The sequence below is a fragment of the Oncorhynchus masou genome, chromosome 16 (assembly GCF_036934945.1).
Source record: "Oncorhynchus masou masou isolate Uvic2021 chromosome 16, UVic_Omas_1.1, whole genome shotgun sequence".
Lineage (NCBI taxonomy): Eukaryota > Metazoa > Chordata > Actinopteri > Salmoniformes > Salmonidae > Oncorhynchus > Oncorhynchus masou.
In genome coordinates, this window is record NC_088227.1 from 20,783,409 (window position 1) to 20,808,090 (window position 24,682).

The following is a 24,682-nucleotide window of genomic DNA, read 5'->3' on the forward strand; positions in this document are numbered from 1 at the left end:
GGAGGGAGTGGAGAGGGAGGAGGTGAGGGAGGGGGGGTTGAGGGAGGGAGGGGAGAGAGAGGAGGTGAGGGAGGAGGGTGTTGAGGTTGAGGGAGGGAGGGGGGAGAGGAGGTGAGGGAGGAGGGTGTTGAGGTAAAGGGAGGGAGGGGAGAGGGAGGAGGTGAGGGAGGAGGGTGTTGAGGTTAAGGGAGGGAGGGGAGAGGGAGGAGGTGAGGGAGGAGGGTGTTGAGGTAAAGGGAGGAAGGGGAGAGGGAGGAGGGTGTTGAGGTTAAGGGAGGGAGGGGAGAGGGAGGAGGTGAGGGAGGAGGGTGTTGAGGTTAAGGGAGGGAGGGGAGAGGGAGATGGTGAGGGAGGAGGGTGTTGAGGTTAAGGGTGGGAGGGGAGAGGGAGGTGGTGAGGGAGGAGGGTGTTGAGGTTAAAGGAGGGAGGGGAGAGGGAGATGAGGACTAAACTGGAACAGTAGTCCTCTGCTCTCAATACTCCCTTTCTTACTGTAATGAGGCTGTCATTATGAAGTGCTCCAGGAGAGAGGAGTTGGGCCTTCCTCTGGGAGCCTGCTGGGCATAGCTACGGTTCGGTGACAGTGCAGTGTGATATGAGGACACCTTGTAGAGTGAGACTGGTGAATATGTAGAATGGGGTCAGTGGTACTGAGGGAAGCCTTGCTGAGGCGACAGCGAGTCAAAGCCTTCTCAGCCTCCTCCACACTGGTCCTGGGAGAGAGAGGATATCCACCAGCTGACTCTGACTTCCTCTCTTCCTCTGGCTAATCCAGCCTACAGAATGGATTGGAGCCGCAGCCTGTAAAACTGTCCCTGTAAAACTGTCCCTGTAATACTGTCCCTGTAATACTGTCCCTGTAATACTGTCCCTGTAATACTGTCCCTGTAATACTGTCCCTGTAATACTGTCCCTGTAATACTGTCCCTGTAATACTGTCCCTGTAAAACTGTCCCTGTAATACTGTCCCTGTAATACTGTCCCTGTAATACTGTCCCTGTAATACTGTCCCTGTAATACTGTCCCTGTAAAACTGTCCCTGTAATACTGTCCCTGTAATACTGTCCCTGTAATACTGTCCCTGTAATACTGTCCCTGTAAAACTGTCCCTGTAATACTGTCCCTGTAATACTGTCCCTGTAATACTGTCCCTGTAATACTGTCCCTGTAATACTGTCCCTGTAATACTGTCCCTGTAATACTGTCCCTGTAATACTGTCCCTGTAATACTGTCCCTGTAAAACTGTCCCTGTAATACTGTCCCTGTAATACTGTCCCTGTAATACTGTCCCTGTAATACTGTCCCTGTAAAACTGTCCCTGTAATACTGTCCCTGTAATACTGTCCCTGTAATACTGTCCCTGTAATACTGTCCCTGTAATACTGTCCCTGTAATACTGTCCCTGTAAAACTGTCCCTGTAATACTGTCCCTGTAATACTGTCCCTGTAATACTGTCCCTGTAATACTGTCTCTGTAATACTGTCCCTGTAATACTGTCCCTGAAATACTGTCCCTGAAATACTGTCCCTGTAATACTGTCCCTGTAATACTGTCCCTGTAAAACTGTCCCTGTAATACTGTCCCTGTAAAACTGTCCCTGTAATACTGTCCCTGTAATACTGTCCCTGTAATACTGTCCCTGTAATACTGTCCCTGTAAAACTGTCCCTGTAATACTGTCCCTGTAAAACTGTCCCTGTAATACTGTCCCTGTAATACTGTCCCTGTAATACTGTCCCTGTAATACTGTCCCTGTAATACTGTCCCTGTAATACTGTCCCTGTAATACTGTCCCTGTAATACTGTCCCTGTAAAACTGTCCCTGTAAAACTGTCCCTGTAAAACTGTCCCTGTAATACTGTCCCTGTAATACTGTCCCTGTAATACTGTCCCTGTAAAACTGTCCCTGTAATACTGTCCCTGTAATACTGTCCCTGTAATACTGTCCCTGTAATACTGTCCCTGTAATACTGTCCCTGTAATACTGTCCCTGTAATACTGTCCCTGTAATACTGTCTCTGTAATACTGTCCCTGTAATACTGTCCCTGTAAAACTGTCCCTGTAATACTGTCCCTGTAATACTGTCCCTGTAAAACTAGCTATGGCTTTAGTCTTAAGTAACATTCAAATCATTCTCATGTGGTTCCTAAACTATGTATGTTAATGATGGATTATATGTCACTGGTGATATTAGTCAAGGGTCATCATTTCAGTCAATGTTAGGCATTTCAAGGCTTTTTAGAGCTCCATCAGGAAAAGAGGAGAGGTTTGCCTTCCATTAAATCCCCTGCCTTAGGTCACTGGAGTCCATTAAGTCATTGTGGATTGATTGATCCTGCAGTTCCCTGAGTTGGCACATTGAGGGTTTACTGATGTCCAGCTTCCACTCTGACTGGTCTCACTGCTTCTCTCAGCACATAGTGTAGAACAGATTCAGCTACAGATGAGTCCTATTCTACTGGGTATCGCTGGGTGGATAATGTGCTGCATGAGTAGTTCAGGGGCAGGTGGGCGGGGAGGGGGGGCTTTTTTTCATGAACAGGTGTATCGTAGGTTGTTTACACCCCAGGTGGTCTGACATCATTCTCCTCCAGGCCTATAATGGACATGGAAGCAATTGGTTCCCATCATGTTCCTCTCTGAAGGGCGTGTGGAGACCTGATGTTGCCTTACCAGGGGATGCAGAGCCAGAGATGTAGGAGGGGTTCAATGACAAGCTGGCCTGTAACAGGTGGTGACAGGTGGGATTCAGGAGGCGTACCTGGAGGGAGGGAGGGGGCGGGGCGGGTGTCTGTTTGTGACATCATCATTGCAGAACAAGTGTGTGTGATTTAGATAGGTCCAGGCCAGATGGAGAGAAGGGGAGATGTGACGTCACACCAGATAGGACCCACGTTGAGCTGGTGATTCAACCCGAACTGGGTTTGGTTTACAGCAACAAGAGAGGGGAGGGAACAATTGTCTGAGGGAAAAGGTCATGCGTACCGTTCGTTTAAGCAATAAGGCCAGAGGAGGTGTGGTATATGGCCAATATACCACGGCTAAGGGCTGTTCTTATGTATGACGCATGGCAGAGAGCCTGGATACAGCCCTTAGCCATGGTATATTGGCCATATACCACAAACCCCAGAGGTGCCTTATTGCTATTATAAACTGGTTACCAACGTAATTAGAACAGTTTTGTCATACTGTCTGATATACCATGGCTGTCAGCCAATCAGCATTCAGGGCTCGAACCACCCTGTTTATAACTCGAAATAAAGCACCACAGATTATTTTGTCATGCCAGTGGAGTTCTTTCCTTGACATTTGGTCAAGACAGGTAATGGAATCAGGTTGGCACATACTGTACACTGAGTGTACAAAACACCTGCTCTTTTTAAGCCTTGAGACAATTCAGACATTAATTGTATATGTGTGTCATTCAAAGGGTGAATGGGCAAGGCAAAAGATTTAAGTGCCATTGAATGGGTTATGGTAGTAGGTGCCAGGCGCACCGGTTTGTGTCAAGAACTACAACGCTGCTGGGTTTTTCATGCTCAACAGTTTCCCGTGTGTTTAAAGAATGGTCCACCACCCAAAGGACATCCGGCTAACTGTGGGAAGCATTGGTGTCAACATGAGCCAGCATCTCTGTGGAACGATTTTGACACCTTGTAGAGTCCATGCTCCGACGTGTTGAGGCTGTTCTGAGGGCAAAAGGTGGTGTAACTCAATACTAGGAAAGTGTTCCTGAGGTTTTATACACTCAGTGTATGATCCAAATTGTGACCAAATCCAAGATGTTTCAACCCCCCCCCCCCAACCCCCACATCATTGACATTACACACACTCCCTGATATCAGCGACATCCATCTGTCCTCTCCACACCTCAACACTGAGCTGTAGCGGTCTGTATGTACAGGAGATTGATAGGGTTCTCCAGTATCATTATGACATTCTGGGTAATGTTGGACAGAGGCCTGGCTGAGGCAGATGAAGCCCCACAGAATGGCAAGGTACATCAGTCACAGCCTCCATGGCAGAGATATGAGGAGAGAGAGAACAGTCTGTGAAATGGTTTGGAGCCTGACTCTACTACAACACAGTTAGCTACAGTAGACTATGCCAGGAGGCAGCCTGCCTCACCTTTTATTGGAGAATGCTGCCCTCTAGTGGTGAGATACAGTGAGCTCCAAAAGTATTGGGACAGTGACACATTTGTTGTTGTTTTGGCTCTGTACTCCAGCACTTTGGATTTCAAATGATACAATGAGGTTAAATTGCAGCTTTAATTTGAGGGTATTGCCATATCGGGTGAACCATTTAGAAATTACAACACTTTTTGTACACAGTCTCCCCATTCTAGGGAACCAAAAGTATTGGGACAAATTCACTTATGTATTAAAGTAGTAAACAGTTTTTAGTCTCATATTCCTTGCACGCTATGATTACATCAAGCTTGTGACTGACGGAATGAATATAATTTTATTTTCGTGTCAAATCTCCAGTTGGCAACCCATCCCCAATGGGATTAATTGACAAATAAACAAACATTACAATAGTTCACTGTGATAATTCTTCTTCCGGTGTTCTCTGCAGTACTCATCACATAAAGAGTGAAACAATTTAAGCTAAAAAATCAATACATAATAGTAAATAAGGTTATCCAAACAATAATAATCCTAGAGCAGTAAAACATTTACATACATGCATACATACATGCACGCATGCACGTACGCACGCACGCACACACACACACACATACATACATACATACATACATGCATACATATGCATACATACAAACATACATACATGCATACATATGCATACATATGCATGCATACATATGCATGCATACATACATACATATGCATACATACATACATACATACATACGCATGCATGCATACATACATACATACATACATACATACATACATACATACATACATACATACATACATACATACATACATACATACATACATACATACATACAGTACCAGTCAAAAGTTTGGACACACCTACTCATTCCAGGGTTTTTCTTTATTTTTACTATTTTCTACAATGTAGAATAACTATCAAAACTATGAAAATAACACACATGGAATCATGTAGTAACCAAAAAAGTGTTAAACAAATCAAAATATATTTTATATTTGAGATTCTTCAAGGCTGTTGGAAAAGCATTCCAGGTGAAGCTGGTTGAGAGAATGCCAAGAGTGTGCAAAGCTGTCATCGAGGCAAAGGGTGGCTACTTTGAAGAAACTCAAATGTAACATATATGTTGATTTATGAAACACTTTTTTGGTTACTACATGATTCCATATGTGTTATTTCACAGTTGTGATGTCATCACTATTACTCTACAATGTAGGAAATAGTCAAAATAAAGAAAAACCCTGGAATGAGTAGGTGTCCAAACTTTTGACTGGTACTCTACATAACATATAATATAACATATAAAGATGCAGAAGGCATTTGAACCCAGTCTGGCACAAAACAGAAGATTCATGTGGGAGACAAGCCTATACACAATCTATATACACACGTACCATTTACCACATAGAAGATTCATGTGGGAGACAAGCCTGTACACAATCTATATACATATGTACCATTTACCACATAGAAGATTCATGTGGGAGACAAGCCTGTACACAATCTATATACATATGTACCATTTACCACATAGAATATTATAATATATTCATGTGGGAGACAAGCCTGTACACAATCTATATACGTATGTACCATTTACCACATAGAATATTCATGTGGGAGACAAGCCTGTACACAATCTATATACATATGTACCTTTTACCACATAGACGCTAAATATTTTCTTATTTAGTTATAGGTAGCCCTGTTATATTCTGCAATATTCTGCAAACGGAAATACACAATGGACAAAAAAAAAACATTTCAGTTTCTCCTCCTCGCTCAGCCACATAATGCCAGTGAATATCTGGTGTGCTTTCTGGAGTAAGAGCAAGCATATACCGTGGTAGGAAGGGGAAAAGAGGATCAAATTAGTTTCATTCTCTATTTCTTAGAGGTCACAATTTAAAAAAATGTAACCTTCATTTAACTAGGCAAGTCACTTAAGAACATATCCTTATTTACAATGACGGCCTACCCCGGCCAAACCCGGACGATTCTGGTCCAATTGTGCGCCACTCTATGGGCTCCCAATCACAGCCAGATGTGATACAGCCTGGATACGAATCAGGAACTGTAGTGACGTCTCTTGCACTGAGATGCAGTGCCTTAGCCCAATAGATGCATAGTCTTTCCTCTCCCATTTAATCACAATACTGTTTCAACACGCAGAGGCAATATCCCTGATCTGACCTGCTTCAATACGCAGAGGCAATATCCCTGATCTGACCTGCTTCAATACGCAGAGGCAATATCCCTGATCTGACCTGCTTCAATACGCAGAGGCAATATCCCTGATCTGACCTGTTTCAATACGCAGAGGCAATATCCCTGATCTGACCTGCTTCAATACGCAGAGGCAATATCCCTGATCTGACCTGCTTCAATACGCAGAGGCAATATCCCTGATCTAATCTGTTTCAATACACAGAGACAATATCCCTGATCTGACCTGTTTCAATACACAGAGACAATATCCCTGATCTGACCTGTTTCAACACGCAGAGGCAATATCCCTGATCTGACCTGCTTCAATACGCAGAGGCAATATCCCTGATCTGACCTGCTTCAATACGCAGAGGCAATATCCCTGATCTAATCTGTTTCAATACACAGAGACAATATCCCTGATCTGACCTGTTTCAATACGCAGAGGCAATATCCCTGATCTGACCTGTTTCAATACGCAGAGGCAATATCACTGATCTGACCTGCTTCAATACGCAGAGGCAATATCCCTGATCTGACCTGTTTCAATACGCAGAGGCAATATTCCTGATCTGACCTGTTTCAATACGCAGAGGCAATATCCCTGATCTGACCTGTTTCAATACGCAGAGGCAATATCCCTGATCTGACCTGCTTCAATACGCAGAGGCAATATCCCTGATCTGACCTGTTTCAATACGCAGAGGCAATATCCCTGATCTGACCTGTTTCAATACGCAGAGGCAATATCCCTGATCTGACCTGTTTCAATACGCAGAGGCAATATCCCTGATCTTACCTGTGCACATAGCGACTCTACAAACTTGTTGGATGCATTTGCTGTTTGTTTTGGTTGTGTTTCAGATCATTTTGTGGCCAATACAAATGAATGGTAAATCATGTATTGCGTCATTTTGGAGTCACTTTTATTGTGAATAAGAATAGAATTTGTTTCTAAACACTCCTACATTGATGTGGATGGTCCTGAATGAATCGTGAATAATAATGAGTGAGAAAGTTACAGACGCACAAACATCATACCCCCAAGACATGCTAACCTCTCACCATTATAATAACAGGGGAGGTTAGCATTTTATATCATACCCCCAAGACATGCTAACCTCTCACCATTATAATAACAGGGGAGGTTAGCATTTTATATCATACCCCCAAGACATGCTAACCTCTCACCATTATAATAACAGGGGAGGTTAGCATTTTATATCATACCCCCAAGACATGCTAACCTCTCACCATCACAATAACAGGGGAGGTTAGCATTTTATATCATACCCCCAAGACATGCTAACCTCTCACCATTACAATAACAGGGCAGGTTAGCATTTTATATCATACCCCCAAGACATGCTAACCTCTCACCATTATAATAACAGGGGAGGTTAGCATTTTATATCATACCCCCAAGACATGCTAACCTCTCACCATTATAATAACAGGGGAGGTTAGCATTTTATATCATACCCCCAAGACATGCTAACCTCTCACCATTATAATAACAGGGCAGGTTAGCATTTTATATCATACCCCAAGACATGCTAACCTCTCACCATTACAATAACAGGGCAGGTTAGCATTTTATATCATACCCCCAAGACATGCTAACCTCTCACCATTATAATAACAGGGGAGGTTAGCATTTTATATCATACCCCCAAGACATGCTAACCTCTCACCATTATAAAAACAGGGCAGGTTAGCATTTTATATCATACCCCAAGACATGCTAACCTCTCACCATTACAATAACAGGGCAGGTTAGCATTTTATATCATACCCCCAAGACATGCTAACCTCTCACCATTACAATAACAGGGCAGGTTAGCATTTTATATCATACCCCCAAGACATGCTAACCTCTCACCATTACAATAACAGGGGAGGTTAGCATTTTATATCATACCCCCAAGACATGCTAACCTCTCACCATTACAATAACAGGGGAGGTTAGCATTTTATATCATACCCCCAAGACATGCTAACCTCTCACCATTACAATAACAGGGGAGGTTAGCATTTTATATCATACCCCCAAGACATGCTAACCTCTCACCATTACAATAACAGGGGAGGTTAGCATTTTTTGGAGTTGGTTTGATATTTATGCCTCTAAAATTCTCACTCATCGTCATTCACGATTCATTCAGGATGATCGGTAGTCATGGTAACATCCACATGAATGTAGAAGTGTTTAGAAACATTTCTATTTTTACTTACAATAAAAGTGACACAAAATAAACTCACCATTCATTTCTATTGGGCACCAAATAATCAGAAACACAACCAAAACAAACAGGAAATGCATCCAGCAAGTGTGTAGAGTCACATGCTTGATGTAGTCATCGTGTGCTAGGAACATAGGTCCAAATAATACACTTTTGACTACTTTAACAATCATAGAAGTGAATTTATCCATCCTAACATGGGGGGGGGGGGGGGGGGGGTGGACTATGCACAAAAAAGTGGTGTAATTTCTAAATAGTTTCACCTGATATGAATGTCAATATCCTCAAATCATAGCTGACATTCTGCACTTACTTCATAGTCATTGTATCGTTTCAAAAGTGCTGGAGTCCAGAGCCAAAACAACAACACAGGTGTCACTGTCCCAATACGTTTTGGAGCTCACTGTCTGTGCCTGTAGAAACACATCATTCCCAATCATGAGTTCATATCAGACCTCTGCAGCTATGTGTTTGGTTGGACTTGAACAAGCTGATATTGAATGTGTTTACGTACAGTGTTCTTGGTCATTGTTATGCAGACCATAAGTACACGCTGGATACAGATGCCTTGTTCTATTGTAATTTCCTACAGATTCTCTCCGTATCAGTACAGAAAGAGAGGATGTAGCCAGAAGCAGACGAGCTACGTTGTTGTGTTTAACAACAGAAATGTGCAGAGCTCGCTGTGATTGCGTAACGGCTTGTCTTGTACAGTAATTACATAATGACAACAAGCTTATATAATGATAACAAGAAGGCCTGTCCGAGTGACAGCGCTGCCTGTGGGTCTGCATGGTGCGTTAGGCCAGCGTGGAAAACCAGGTCAAAGCCTCGTTGGCTCATCTTCTCCACTCTGTTTTTTCCCCCATCTTTGGTCTCTCTGTTCTTCTTCTCCTCCCTTTGCTCATCTCTCCCTCTTTCCTGCACTATATGAGCTCCTTTCCCATCGCTCCTCATCAAACCTGTTCTCTTCCTCCCTCTTGTATCTCCTCTTTCCTCACCCCTCTGGTGTCTTCTCTCTCCTCCTCACCTACTCTTCTCTCCTCTCTTCCCTTGGCAGGCAGCTGCTGGAGCTGCAGCGGCTGAAGGAGGTGGAGCGGGAGCGACTGGAGCGGGAGCGCCAGGAGAGGGAACGGCTGGAGCGTGAGATGCAGGAGAGGGAGCGTGAACGTGAACGCCAGGACCGGGAGCGCCAGGAGCGAGAGCGGGAGCGCTCCGAGAGGGAGCGCACTGAACGGGATCGCCTGGAGCGCGAGCGTCAGGAGAAGGAGAGAGAGCAGCTGGAGAGAGAGAGGGCGGAGAGAGAGAGGGAGCTGATGGAGAGAGAGAAGCAGGAGAGGGAGAGGATGGAGAACGAGATGCGGCAGGAGCAGCAGTTGGACAGCGAGCAGTTGGACTGGGAGAGAGGGAGACACATCTCCAACGCCAGTGAGTAGCCAAGGCTTTTTATTGACCACTTACACACACCTTAAACACTCACACACACATGCATGCACATACTTACACATTTACACACACCAACATCTGATGTCCAGGACAGAGCAAGGTAGAACAATAGACACTGAAGTCACAGGACCGAACAAGATGCCAGATCAGAATAGTCACCAACAGGTGAGCGGGTTTAGCTCTCACTTCCTTTAGCAGTAGTTCTTCCAAAGAGCCGTCTTGGGTGTAAAATCCCAGCGTGGCATTTAACTGGAGTCTGAAGCGAACGTTGACTATTACTCAGCCATCCCTGGCCTCTCGTTACTTCATGTGACTTGTAGCCAGGCTCCTCTCCAATCTCTCTCTGCCCATATGCCTGTGTGTTGGACGGGCACGGGGAACAGCTTGAGTGGCCCTAGGGCATGGGGGGGAGTGTTTGTGTTGTCTCAGCGAGCAAGCAAACACGCGCACACACACACACACACATTCCCCCCTCTCTTCCTACTTTTTGACCAGGGATGGCTATGTCTACTGTATGTGTTGGTGGATAGTAGGCTACCCTAGCCAGCCTGCCCAGCAAAGCATAGGCAGGTGAGGGACTCAGGTTCTAGGAGTTGGTTGGGGGAGGATCAAGGATGAGAGATGGTCATTGCTGCTATATATTAAGCCAGCGGGGGGACAGTGTTGGCATGGTTCAGTGCCACACTCATCACATTAGCTGGGCTAGATTCTCCATGTTAGTCAGAGGCTAAGAATGCATCGACAAGGCTAACATGCTGCCTGCCTACCCAGGGGGAGGGGCCATCATATTAACATTACCATGAACATGTCTAAGGCATTATGGTGTCGAGTAGAATTCATTTTTCCTGGCATTTTGTGCAATAAATGTGTACACGACACAATTTCCACAGGACATGACAAGACAAACACCATCATTAATGTTGCACTGCATGTTAACATTTGGGGTGCTTTTGAAGTGTGCGAATGTACATAGCCTCGCAAAAACTTTGGGTTGGATTTCCAGTTGCATTCATAGTATGTGTAGTATCCCATTGGATGTCTGTGGAAGTCACACTGTGTGTTGATCACCGTGCTCGACCTCTAACTGAACACTTAAACCAACCCGGTGTTGTGGAGGAGGGGTCTGCTAGTAGGGCATGTGCGGATTGGCTTCTTGATGTGTCTGTAACTCTGTAGAGTCTGTCTCATGTCACATTAGAAACAACAAGGAGCTCCTTGTGCGTCGACCTCATTAATCCAGCCATTCCTCACGGTCTGATTGAAATCCCTGCTAAAAAGTGGTTTTAAGCCCGCCCCTCACTCCACTGGTCTCCCTCTTCTTTAGGCCACTCGAGTTAGTGTGTATGTCCATTTTGGGCTTTAGTGAGAGGTGTGTGTGTGTGTCTTTATGGGTTACTACTCTGGGATCACAGAGCAAGGCTGGGGCCTGCCTGTGGCCATTAACCTCCCAGAGAGGGGGATGAAAAGGGGAACAAGAGGGAAGGGGAGTGGAGAAATGAGAAGAGGGAGAGAGGCGGAGAGAGGCAGAGAGAGTGGGGGGAGGGGGATTGGGAGAAGAGTTAGTCTTCTGTTTGGAGCAACAGAAGGAGGAGAGGCGTGGTAGAGAGATGGGGTGGGAGAATCATACATGAGCAATGTTTCCAGTTAGTGGAGTTGTATCAGAAACACAATGAGCATTCAGAATGACTCAATAACAGCCAATCAGGACGTGGTCTGTAAGAAAGTGACATGACATAGAGTGAAGTAGTTTGGAATGGAGGACAAGAATGTTGGTGCGTGTTCATGTGTGTGTGTGTGTGTGTGTGTGTGTGTGTGTGTGTGTGTGTGTGTGTGTGTGTGTGTGTGTGTGTGTGTGTATTCACCACATGAGTATATGTGAATGAGTGTGTCTATATGCTGTAATGTGTGGAGGTGTGCCTAGTGCATCTCTCAGCGAGAGCCCAGGCTTCCCATACGGCGTATGTGTGTGTGTGTGTGTGTGTGTGTGTGTGTGTGTGTGTGTGTGTGTGTGTGTGTGTGTGTGTGTGTGTGTGTGTGTGCGCGTGCGCAGCCTACCACTGAGGGTCAGTGGAGCAGAATGAGGCCGACACAAAGGATTAGCAGCATTAGCCCTCAGTAAACATATGGTGGGAGCGGCCTCAGCTCTAGGCTCCCTCGAGGCTAACTCTTGGCTCACTCTAGGCTAACTCTAGGCTAACACTAGGCTCACTCTAGGCTCACTCTAGGCTCACTCTAGGCTCACTCTAGGCTAACTCTAGGCTAACTCCCGGCTCACTCTAGGCTCACTCTAGGCTAACTCTTGGCTCACACTAGGCTAACTCTAGGCTAACACTAGGCTCACTCTAGGCTCACTCTAGGCTCACTCTAGGCTAACTCTAGGCTCACTCTAGGCTCACTCTAGGCTCACTCTAGGCTAACTCTAGGCTCACTCTAGGCTAACTCTAGGCTCACTCTAGGCTCACTCTAGGCTCACTCTAGGCTAACTCTAGGCTAACTCTAGGCTCACTCTAGGCTCACTCTAGGCTCACTCTAGGCTAACTCTAGGCTAACTCTAGGCTAACTCCCGGCTCACTCTAGGCTCACTCTAGGCTAACTCCCGGCTCACTCTAGGCTCACTCTAGGCTCACTCTAGGCTAACTCTAGGCTAACTCTAGGCTCACTCTAGGCTCACTCTAGGCTCACTCTAGGCTCACTCTAGACTAACTCTAGGCTCACTCTAGGCTAACTCCCGGCTCACTCTAGGCTCACTCTAGGCTAACTCCCGGCTAACTCTAGGCTAACTCTAGGCTAACTCTAGGCTCACTCTAGGCTCACTCTAGGCTAACTCTAGGCTCACTCTAGGCTAACTCTAGGCTAACTCTAGGCTAACACTAGGCTCACTCTAGGCTCACTCTAGGCTAACTCTAGGCTCACTCTAGGCTAACTCTAGGCTAACTCTAGGCTAACTCCCGGCTCACTCTAGGCTCACTCTAGGCTCACTCTAGGCTCACTCTAGGCTCACTCTAGGCTCACTCTAGACTAACTCTAGGCTCACTCTAGGCTAACTCCCGGCTCACTCTAGGCTAACTCCCGGCTCACTCTAGGCTCACTCTAGGCTAACTCTAGGCTAACTCTAGGCTCACTCTAGGCTCACTCTAGGCTCACTCTAGGCTAACACTAGGCTCACTCTAGGCTCACTCTAGGCTAACTCCCGGCTCACTCTAGGCTAACTCCCGGCTCACTCTAGGCTCACTCTAGGCTAACTCTAGGCTCACTCTAGGCTAACACTAGGCTAACTCTAGGCTCACTCTAGGCTCACTCTAGGCTCACTCTAGGCTAACTCCCGGCTCACTAGGGCTATGCTGGCTGGGGCCCCACAACAAAACAGAGCATGGCTAATTTGGAGCATGCAGTCAAACTCTTGCAACGTGACCACCCAGTGATACTACCCCCACCTCTCCTCACTGGTTATGTATATGAGAGATGAGGGGATACTACTGATGGGGGTATTGACTAAAAAGCTCCATGAGAAACTTTATTATGGGATTTTTTTCTGGGTGGTTCAGTAAGACTTTATGCAAACTCCTTGTCAATTCAAAATAGTTTCTTTAGTAAAGGTTTCTGGCTTGAAATCATTACTATATGGTAGTGGTATCATTCTGATAGAAAGCTCGGTAATGGAGAATTGCAAGTGATTGAAACTGTGTAGTCACCCAAATATTGAAGCATTTTATTATCTTGGGATACGTTTCTACCAGAGTCTGCGCAATCAGTCAATTACTGAAACCAAACATGTCCAAATTGGTTAAATCTCTCAATTGTGGTGCCTTGACTTCCAAATGTATAGAATACAACTGTTCTGCTTGCCCAGTCCTGGTATGGACGATCTATGGTTTTCTGCTGCTTCTCTATCCATGTGTACACACTATGACACATTGTCTCTAGAGTCTGCCTCTGGTTTGGTCTAACCCCGTGTACTAATAGTAGCATCTTTTCTGTCAGAGAAAGACATCAAGAAAAAGGAGATTTAGGTCTGCTAGTTACCTGCTTCATTTACCCCTTCTCTATTCTTTCTGTTTTCCCCTTTCTCTCTCTCCTCTTCTGTGTTCTTTCCCTCTTGTGTGGCTGCACGGTGGCTGCTTCTCCCCTCCTGTCCATCTGATGTGTGTAGCATTTGAAAGTACCCTCTACACCCCTCCGCCTCCAGAGTACTCCTCCAAGACCTCCTCTACGTCTGTGTCTCCCACCACCCCCAACTACCCTCCACCCACCCCGTCACCCTCCTCTGCAACACCCCCCACCCCGCCTCTACGACACTCTGCCTCCCGATTCGCCACCTCACTCGGCTCCGCCTTCCATCCGGTCCTGCCCCACTACGCCACAGTCCCCAGGCGACAGCCTGTCCCTCCCACGCCCCCTGCCCCAGCCCCGGCAACACCCTCCAAGTCAGTGGTGTGGTCAGCAACCAACTTCAGCCCCCTGCCTCCCTCGCCCCCCGTCATGATCAGTAGCCCACCGGGCAAGGCCACTGGCCCACGCCCTGTCATCGCCATCCCGGCCCCCAGCCCCCTGTCACAGAAAAACCCCTCTCCCTCCCCCAACGGGCCCCCCATGTTCCCCGCTCCTTCACCTGTCACCATCGGCAACAGCAGCAACCCCACCCCGCCTCCTCCTCCGACCCCACCTCCCCCTCCACCGCTGCCCCCTCTCTCCCTGTCGTTGTCCTGCCAGCAGTCGCCCGTCGTCTCCCACATCGCTCCCCTTGTGTCCTCTCCCTCATCCCAGCCTGCTATTGTCCCTTCTCCTTCCACAGCTCCCCCTGCATCTGCTGACCTCTCTGTAAACCTCTCTGTGCTGGGAGACTCCTGCTCCGTGGCTCCAGAGGCCTCTCAGCCTGCAGACCCTCTGGCCCAGCAGGGTAAGGCCTCACCTCTCTCAGCCTCTCTCTACCTCCACCTCCGCTCACCCACTAATGGGGTGCCAGGGAGCAGGGGGCTGCCCTAACCAACTGGGCGCCAATACTGGCTGCAGCTGTGACTAGCATGGCTAATGTGGTTTTGACTGGGTTCTATGTGGCTGTTGAGAATGGTCTGTCGGTGCTTGTCAATCTACGTTGGTCATGTGTGTCTGTCTGACTCACCTTGGTCAGAATGCTCATACCATGCATGTCCATGCTGTTGCTTTTATGGTCTTGAGTTGTCTGGTGATCTCTCGTGGGTGTGAATGGAGTCTGGTTGTTGGGCATGGCGTGTATGTTTGTTTGCCCTCTTACAGACAGGGGGTTCTGATCCATCTAGAGATCACTCCAGTCCGGGAAGGATCATTGTCTCATTGTTTCTCTTTTTTTGCTTGTTTATTTTCTCACCTTAAATGATTATTTTTCAGCAATTTGTGATGACCTTATTTTGCCATGACATATCAACCTCACTTGTCATGTCAGTGTTAATCAAGGATTGTATGCGTGTTACGAACAGTAAGGGACTGAGGGGTGGAGAGTTGACTCGTTTGAACAGCTCTTTTATTTCTACTCCCATCCTTGTTCACTTGATTAGGTTTGTTATCATAATGCTACTGTACGTTTCAGGGGATGGGGAGGGTTGATAATGCGGAGATATTAACAGAAATTTTGGTTATATTTCGATTATGAAATGACTTAATTGGCCAAACTCAGTGGCAGTTTTTTAGAGTGTCACAAGTTATCCAGGGTACGATTCGCAGCTGGAATCAATAATATATCAATTATAATTTCTCTCTCTGCCGAATAGAAGTATTAGCAGATAAATCACATCTGTGTCCTCTGCATTTGATATGTATCATTCATTTGTTATCCAAACCTGTGTATACTGATAGAGTATATCCTCTATTTACATATTTGCATGTCAAATGAGGACAAGCTATTTATTATTCTCCCTAAACCTAAACCACATTGCTCGGATTACCTTACCAACTTTATTGGAAATAACATTTCATTCAATAGTAGTTCTTTTAAATCTTTCTGAAAACCTTTGCAGTTTAAAATGTTCCGATTCACATAATTCTAATACTGCGTTAGCATTAATGATACAATATATTGTTTTTGTTGATAAAGGGCCATATTTTTATGTATTAAAACTCCCCCTTGAGTAACTCTTTAGTAGCGTTTATATGTAGATTCAGTCTGACTATTTCCCCCACTTGGACTGAACCTCATGGACAGGAGCACATTCCATTTTGGCTTATTGATCCAATCATCTGTCTGTGTTGAGGAATGATTTCATAATGATGATGATGATCATAATGATTTTCTACAAGCTAATTATTAGTTAATACTTCTCTATGTGGTTCAGTGGTTTCGGGCTGCTCTTATGAAGACATTGACCTAACTTAGACCGCTCGAGGTCCTGTGTCCAATGCATTTTTCACTGTGCGTCTGTGTTTGTGTGTACATTTTTTGCCTTGTTTGTGTGGGATGTCTCCATTTGCTTCCATCAAATGGATACATTTAGGCCATAACTCACTAATGTGCATGTTGTATGACAAACAACACGTGGATGTAGCATGTTCATACCGTGTATAAAGTCGACCAATAAATGGTCAAGCCTGATAATGTTAGTATTGATGGTATAGAATGTGTACTTTGGGAAGCCTGAGTTTTGTGTGTGAGGAGAACACTAATCAGGAGAGAACTCCTGACTCTGCTCTTTCTGTCCCAAAGTTTGATAATGACCATTTACTCTTCTTCTTCTCTCCCTCCCCCCCCCCCCACACCCAAACAGACCCAGCGTTGACTCTTGTGATACCCACCCCTCCTCCCCCTCCCCCCCTCCCTCCCGGTTCCACTGTGACCCCCACGGCCGCTGCCCCCCCAGCCCCACCAGGCCCTCCCCCCTCCCCCTTGCCCCCCACACTCACTCCTACCAGCGGCGGGCCTCCTTCCCCACCTGAACCGCCACCTCTCCCCGGTGGCCAGGCCCACCCTCCCCCTCCCCCAGCCCCTCCCCTGCCACCTGGTCTCTTCTCCCCGTCCGAGGACCGCCCCCTGTCCGGGCTGGCTGCTGCCCTCGCTGGAGCCAAGCTGCGTAAAGTGCCAAGGGTGAGAGGCTAACACACACAGAAACACAAACATCTCTACCCTTGCACAGACACAAACTGTTTGTCACATCCCATATCCTCTTCCCAGGATAGGGGGCTTATCCAACACCAGTCACAGTGATCATGTAGCCAAACTGTGCTTCACTCCACCATATACTGTACTCCACCATACCTGACCTCCAGTTATGTGCCTCTGTAACATGGCCTGCCACCACAACACTATCACGTCCTTCTCTCTGTCCCCTCAGAGTGATAGTGGTGGTGATGCCGCAGCTGCTCTGGCTGCAGCCATGGCTGGGGGTTTGGCCGGCTCTGCAGGGGCCAAACCTGGAGGGAACGGCCCTCTGGGTGGAGCACCTGGAGGCGGGGGGCTGATGGAGGAGATGAGCGCCCTGCTGGCCAGGAGGTGACATTACATTACATCCCCATCTACAACATGAGAGGACAATATTGAGGATGGGGGAGGAAATATCACAATAAATCTGTGAATTCCATGAGTCCAATATCTTTGCAGACCATGTAGCTGTCGGGTCAGCCAAAACATTATTTTAAGTTAGAAGTTAGATTATTTTTGTTTAGGCATACAGTACAACCTGTTATGAGGTAGGGAATATATCTTAATATTCTGTATTGTTTTTCAGGAGAAGAATTGCAGAGAAGGGATCATCCCCTGAGCCAGAGCAGCGAGCTGTGAGTATGACTGACTGGCTGACTGACTGGCTGGGCTGGCTGGGCTGGCTGACTGGCTGGCTGGCTGACGGACTGGCTGGCTGACTGGCTGGCTGACGGACTGGCTGACGGACTGGCTGACGGACTGGCTGATTGGCTGACTGGCTGACTGGCTGGCTGACGGGCTGGCTGGCTGACGGACTGGCTGACTGACTGGCTGACTGACTGACTGACTGGCTGGGCTGGCTGACTGGCTGGCTGACTGGCTGGCTGACGGACTGGCTGACGGACTGGCTGACGGACTGGCTGACGGACTGGCTGACTGACTGACATGTTAAACACTATTAATGCACACACAGTTAGTCCATGCAACTTATTATGTGACTTATAATTTACCCATCTATATTTCAGTAGCCTGGTGTTTGTTTTCCCTCTTCTGGATGTCTTTGGGGCTTCATACGTTTCTCTTTGATGGTCATTAGTGACATCAAAGAGGATCAATGGCTTTCCTTTAGTGGATTATAACTTAAAAACAGGTCATATATTCACACCTGTTTATCTGAAGCTGCCTGACCTATATCTTCTGACCCCTGTGCTTCTCTCCAATAGGATGAGAGCGGCGAGGGCAACACAACTCCCAAAGTGTCAGCCTGTAGTACACCTGGTGAGTATAGTATACAGTACAGGACTGTAGTGGTCAGAGATATATGAAGGACCAGAACAGCAACATGCACCTTCCGCATTCAGATCACCAAGATCCTAGGTAGTTTTAGCCAGCTGTTCATGTTGTTGGACAGATCTATTTGTGTCTGTAGTTTAGCTCATATTTTTCAGTCTGTGGTTTGTTTGTATTTTTGTTGTTGTCTCCTGATAGTGGTTCAGTTCTATCAGTGTAATATGTCCAATGCGTTTTTTTGTTTCCTCCTCAGACATGCCCAGAAAACCTTGGGAGAGGACTAACACTATGAATGGTAGCAAATCCCCGGTCATTGGAAGGTAAATACCAGCATTCCATCCCATAAATGGGCTTAGATTTCAACCGTGTGCTTTCATGTGCAAATGTCTATAGTACATAGTTACTGAGTCTAACGCTATAACCGGGTCAGACACGACTACGTCCAAATATCCTCTCCCTATCTGAATCACTGAGCGCCTCAGCATTGCCGCTCATCATCACGTGACTAAAGAAGGAGCACAGAGCATAGCATGTCACACTGCTGGGGTCCGACCCCTGGGCTTGCTGGTTTATGACTGGTTAATAACATGACTAAAACATGCTTGCATCTAGGCTACCGCTAGCTAGGCTGTCCGTAGCAGTGAGTGTTCCTGGCATGTGTCAATCAAAGCCTACAATTCCAGGTTTAATTGCAGGGATTTAAATGAGGGTTTGTCGACGAGAAAGTGTTCTGGAAATACACTTCTAGTATGTGCAAAACAGAATGCTGCCGTTCTAGCATTTTAGCATATTAGCAGGAAAAGACAATTATCAGATCCTTAGAAAATTATCAATGTAAAGTTAACTGAAAACAAATCAATGTATCATCAGTAGCTGTTGTTTTTCCAGATTCCCTGGTAGCTATACTCAGTCTGCTGTCTGGAGCCTGTATGTTTGGTGTGGGCTTGATTAGGGAGGGGACCTGGGGTTACAGGACAGCCCTTTTAAAAGATAGTCTCTCTCTCACAGACGGGTGTCACCATGGAGATGGGTTCTGATATGGTAAACAGGTATACAGGCCTGTAGTGACACATCTCCTTTTTACTCCTTTTGTATAATTTGCTGTGCTTGAAGGGGTTGGGGAGGGGGGTTGGGTTTGTGGGTTTATTCATTTTTATTTCTCCTTTATTTAACCAGGTAGGCAAGTTGAGAACAAGTTCTCATTTACAATTGCGACCTGGCCAAGATAAAGCAAAGCAGTTCGACACATACAACGACACAGAGTTACACATGGAGTAAAACAAACATACAGTCAATAATACAGTATAAACAAGTCTATATACGATGTGAGCAAATGAGGTGAGATTAAGGCAAAAAAAGGCCATGGTGGCAAAGTAAATACAATATAGCAAGTAAAACACTGGAATGGTAGATTTGCAATGGAAGAATGTGCAATGTAGAAATAAAAATAATGGGGTGCAAAGGAGCAAAATAAATAAATGAATTAAATACAGTAGGGAAAGAGGTACATGAAGAACCAATCTAAGTATCTACGAATTCATGTAAACTCTTCCAATTGCTTTGCTTTGGTATACACACATACTCAACACTGACTCTATGGCTGTGTGCTACTGTATAGTGAGCAAGATAGAGGAGACCCCTCCCAGTGCTGTGAATATTCACATCCGTGCCAACTGTCTCAGAAGAACCCCATAGATAAGGCCACACAGCCCTGCATTCGCAGATGGGCGTAAGTAATTCCTCCCCCATAAACTGGTATTCATATCTGACCTATAGAGGAGGCCAGAGGACCAGAGACCACTACAGCAGACATACCGACGCAAACATACATACACACACACACACACACACACACTACAGAAAGACAGCTGTTGGGAATCGTAACAAGCTAACATTCTTGTAACCTAACGTTACACCTTTCCTACTCTCTTGGCTTCCACTTTCTCCCTGGCAAGCTGTTGGCTGTTCACAGAATTCATTTCTTCACCGGTTTCACACTCAGAAAGTGTGTCATTTTCTTGAATCATTTCCTGCAGTTGTAGCCCATGGTGATTTTCTTGTTGGCAATGGTTTCCTGTCACAGCTGATCCAGTAGCGGAGATGCATGGCTGAGTGTGGCTGCTGCACTGTTTGTGCATGCTCTAACTATAGCTGCCCTTTCTGAACTCTGACACACAACGTCAACCTGATTGTCTTTGAATTGGGCTAAACTATCCAATGTTAGCTGTGTGAACTCATATGGCTGGTGTGTGTGTAACATGTTTGCTTTGGTCTGGCTTTACCTAAGGCATTAAGCTATTCTACTAGTGATTCCAGTCAGAGGACAGTTTTATAGTTCATTTACTGGTTCACTTTGCCCTAAATCGACACTGAACAAAAACATAAACACAATGTAAAGTGTTGTTCCCATGTTTCATGATCTGAAATAAAAGATCCCAGAAATGTTCCATATGCACAAAAAGCGTATTTCTCTCAAATTTTGCGCACACATTTTTTGCATCGCTGTTAGGGAGGATTTTATCCTTTGTAAAAGGCCACTTATCACACAACACAATGCCACATACAGTTGAAGTCAGAAGTTTACATACACTTAGGTTGGAGTCATTAAAACTCATTTTTCAACCACTCCACAAATGTCTTGTTAACAAACTGTAGTTTTGGCAAGTCGTTTAGGACATCTACTTTGTGCATGACACAATTAATTTTCCCAACAATTGTTGACAGATTATTTCACTGTATCACAATTCCAGTGGGTCAGAAGTTTACATACACAAAGTTGACTGTGCCTTTAAACAGCTTGGAAAATTCCAGAAAATTATGTCATGGCTTTAGAAGCTTCTTATAGGCTAATTGACATCCTTTGAGTCAATTGGAGGTGTACCTGTGGATGTATTTCAAGGCCTGTCTTCAATCTCAGTGCCTCTTTGCTTGACATCATGGGAAAATCAAAAGAAATCAGCCAAGACCTCAGAAGAAAATGGTAGACCTCCACAAGTCTGGTTCATCCCTGGGAGCAATTTCCAAACGCCTGAAGGTACCACGTTCATCTGTACAGACAATAGTATGCAAGTATAAACACCATGGGACCTTACATCCGTCATACTGCTCAGGAAGGAGACGCGTTCTGTCCCCTAGAGATGAACTTACTTTGGTGCGAAAAGTGCAAATCAATCCCAGAACAACAGCAAAGGACCTTGTGAAGATGCTGAAGGAAACAGGTACAAAAGTATCTATATCCACAGTAAAACAAGTCCTATATCAACATAACCTGAAAGGCTGCTCAGCAAGGAAGAAGCCACTGCTCCAAAACCGCCATTAAAAAAAAAATCTGTCTACGGTTTGCAACTGCACATCGGGACAAAGATTGTACTTTTTGGAGAAATGTCCTCTGGTCTGATGAAACAAAAATAGAACTGTTTGGCCATAATGATCATTGTTTTGTTTGGAGGAAAAAGGGGGAGGCTTGCAAGCCCGAAGAACACCACCTCAACCGTGAAGCACTGGGGTGGCAGCAACATGTTGTGGGGGTGGCGGCAACATGTTGTGGGGGTGGCGGCAACATGTTGTGGGGGTGGCGGCAACATGTTGTGGGGGTGGCGGCAACATGTTGTGGGGGTGGCGGCAACATGTTGTGGGGGTGGCGGCAACATGTTGTGGGGTGGCGGCAACATGTTGTGGGGGTGGCGGCAACATGTTGTGGGGGTGGCGGCAACATGTTGTGGGGGTGGCGGCAACATGTTGTGAGGGTGGCGGCAACATGTTGTGGGGGTGGCAGCAACATGTTGTGAGGGTGGCAGCACGTGTATGGCGTTGTGTGGGCGAGCGGTTTGCTGATGTCAACGTTGTGAACAGAGAGCCCCATGGTGGTAGGGTTATGGTATGGGCAAGCATAAGCTACGTATAACGAACACAATTGCATTTCATTAGCTGCAATTTGAATGCACAGAGATACTGTGACGAGATCCTGAGGCCCATTGTTGTGCCATTCATCCGCCGCCATCACCTCATGTTTCAGCATGGTAATGCACGGCCCCATGTCACAAGGATCTGTACACAATTCCTAGATGCTGAAAATGTCCCAGTTCTTCCATGACCTGCATACTCACCAGACATGTCACCCGTTGTGCATGTTTGGTTGGGATGCTCTGGATCGATGTGTACGACAGCGTGTTCCACTTCCTGCCAATATCCAGCAACTTCACACAGCCAGGAGTGGGACAACATTCCACAGGCCACAATCAACAGCATGATAAAATCTATACAAAGGAGTTGTCACGCTGCATGAGGCAAATGCTGGTCACAGCAGATACTGACTAGTTTTCTGATCCACACCCCTAAAATTATTTTAAGGTATCTGTGACCAACATGTGTATCTATATTCCTAGTCATGTGAAATCCATAGATTAGGGCCTAATGAATCAATTTCAATTGACTGATTTCCTTATATGAACTGTAACTCAGTAAAATCTTTGAAATTGTTGCATTTTGCGTAATTTACAGTGCATTAGGAAAGTATTCAGACCCCTTGACTTTTTCCACATTTTTTTACGTTACAGCCTTATTCTAAAATTGATTAAATTTGGGGGGTTTTCCTCATCAATCTACACACAATACTCCATAATGTATGAATAAAAAAATTAAATAGCACATTTCCATAAATATTCAGACCCTTTACTCAGTACTTTGTCGTAGCACCTTTGGTAGAAAATACAGCCTACAAGCTTGGCACACCTGTATTTGAGGGAGTTTCTCCCATTCTTCTCTGTAAATCCTCTCAAGCTCTGTCAGGTTGAATGAGGAGAGTCGCTGCACGGCTATTTTAAGGTCTCTCCTGTGATGTTTGATCGGTTTCACTCATGGATATTCAGAGACTTCTCCCCAAGCCACTCCTGCATTGTCTTGGCTGTGTGCTTAGGGTCGTTGTCCTGTTGGAAGGTGACCCTTCGCCCCAGTCTGAGGTCCTGAGGTCCTCTGGAGCAGGTTTTCATCAAGGATCTGTCTGCTCTGTTCGTCTATCCCTTGATCCTGATTAGTCTCCCAGTCCCTGCCACGGAAAAACATCCCCACAGTATGATGCAGCCACCACCATGCTTCACCGTAGGGATGGTGCCAGGTTTCCTCCAGACGTGACGATTGGCATTCAGGCCAAAGTGTTCAATCTCGGTTTCATTTGACCAGAGAATCTTTTGTTCAGTATAGATTCAGTTTGCTCAGAGCATAATGATACACAAACTAACAAATCAAGTTAATGAAAGGACCTTATACTGAATGTGGGCAAAGGGTTAGGTACCCTGTCAAATGTGCTCAGCTGTTTTCAACTAGTGTAGTTATCAATTTTGACACATGGATATGAAAATCATTATTGTACATTATTCTCTACCTTGCCAGATTTGTAGATCAATTTCCCAATACTGAATTTTAAAGAATGAATGTTGGGGTATGATGACAATTTTCTCTGTGTGTTAAATTTTTTAACTTCCTATGTTTCTTGCTGTGTTTTGAAATCAAACTGTCAATTTGAATGAATTTGCACTTTCTTTCAAGTTGTTTACCTTTGTAGTTGCAAAAAATGCTTATGTAACTGTTTGTTTTTTTAAGTGATTGAAGTGTGATGAGTGAATGCAGAATGTAGAGGGGAATAACCCAGCCATAGTAGATACTTTTCTGTCTGGTTTTCCTCCAAGAGCGACTTCTGACCTCCCCCTCGACTACAGCCCCAATGTCGGTATACTACTGTAACTGTTTCTGTTTATCTCATCTACAGACCGAAGTCCACAACCACACCGACTGGATCCCTAAGTGCCAACGGGGTGCCAACAGAAGGTCTCGACTACGACAGATTAAAACAGGTATTCAGAGGACAGACTTGCTGTTTGCTGGCAGAACAGTGGAGCTGTAGTATTTTACACAGCATACTACAGAGTCCTGAGAGGGTGTGCCCAATGACTGTGTCCCATGCTGGGGCAATCCCTCCCTCCTCCCCTATGAATGAGTCTGTTAGATAAGTGCAGATTCTCCTTATACCCTCCCTATCTGTGCCCACAGCAGCAGCCTCAGTCAGAGACAGAGGAGTAACACAGAGTGGTAACACTATGGGCTTACTTACACTCATTCAGCTCTCTGGGACAGTATCTCTCACTGATGCTAATGTCACTGTTCCGTCCCTCTGCTTTGGTGCAAGTTTCAATCCATTTCACATGTCCAAAGTGCCTGTTTGAAACAAATGCTTTGTTTTTCCACTG

At 45.7% G+C, this 24,682-nt stretch overlaps 1 protein-coding gene across 4 annotated transcripts in view; it reads left to right on the forward strand.

Moving 5' to 3' along the window:
• Positions 1-24,682, forward strand: part of LOC135557643 (protein enabled homolog) — a 145,675-nt gene that overhangs the window by 117,609 nt on the left and 3,384 nt on the right. For 2 of the 4 annotated variants that reach the window (XM_064991115.1, XM_064991117.1), the window contains 8 exons: positions 9,660-10,027; positions 14,196-14,942; positions 16,780-17,096; positions 17,344-17,501; positions 17,737-17,785; positions 18,374-18,428; positions 18,694-18,760; positions 24,205-24,289. In XM_064991115.1, coding sequence (XP_064847187.1) covers positions 9,660-10,027; positions 14,196-14,942; positions 16,780-17,096; positions 17,344-17,501; positions 17,737-17,785; positions 18,374-18,428; positions 18,694-18,760; positions 24,205-24,289 — 1,846 coding nt within the window. The remainder of the gene's footprint in view (positions 1-9,659; positions 10,028-14,195; positions 14,943-16,779; positions 17,097-17,343; positions 17,502-17,736; positions 17,786-18,373; positions 18,429-18,693; positions 18,761-24,204; positions 24,290-24,682) is intronic. The other 2 variants (XM_064991118.1, XM_064991119.1) reach the window with 2 other exon arrangements.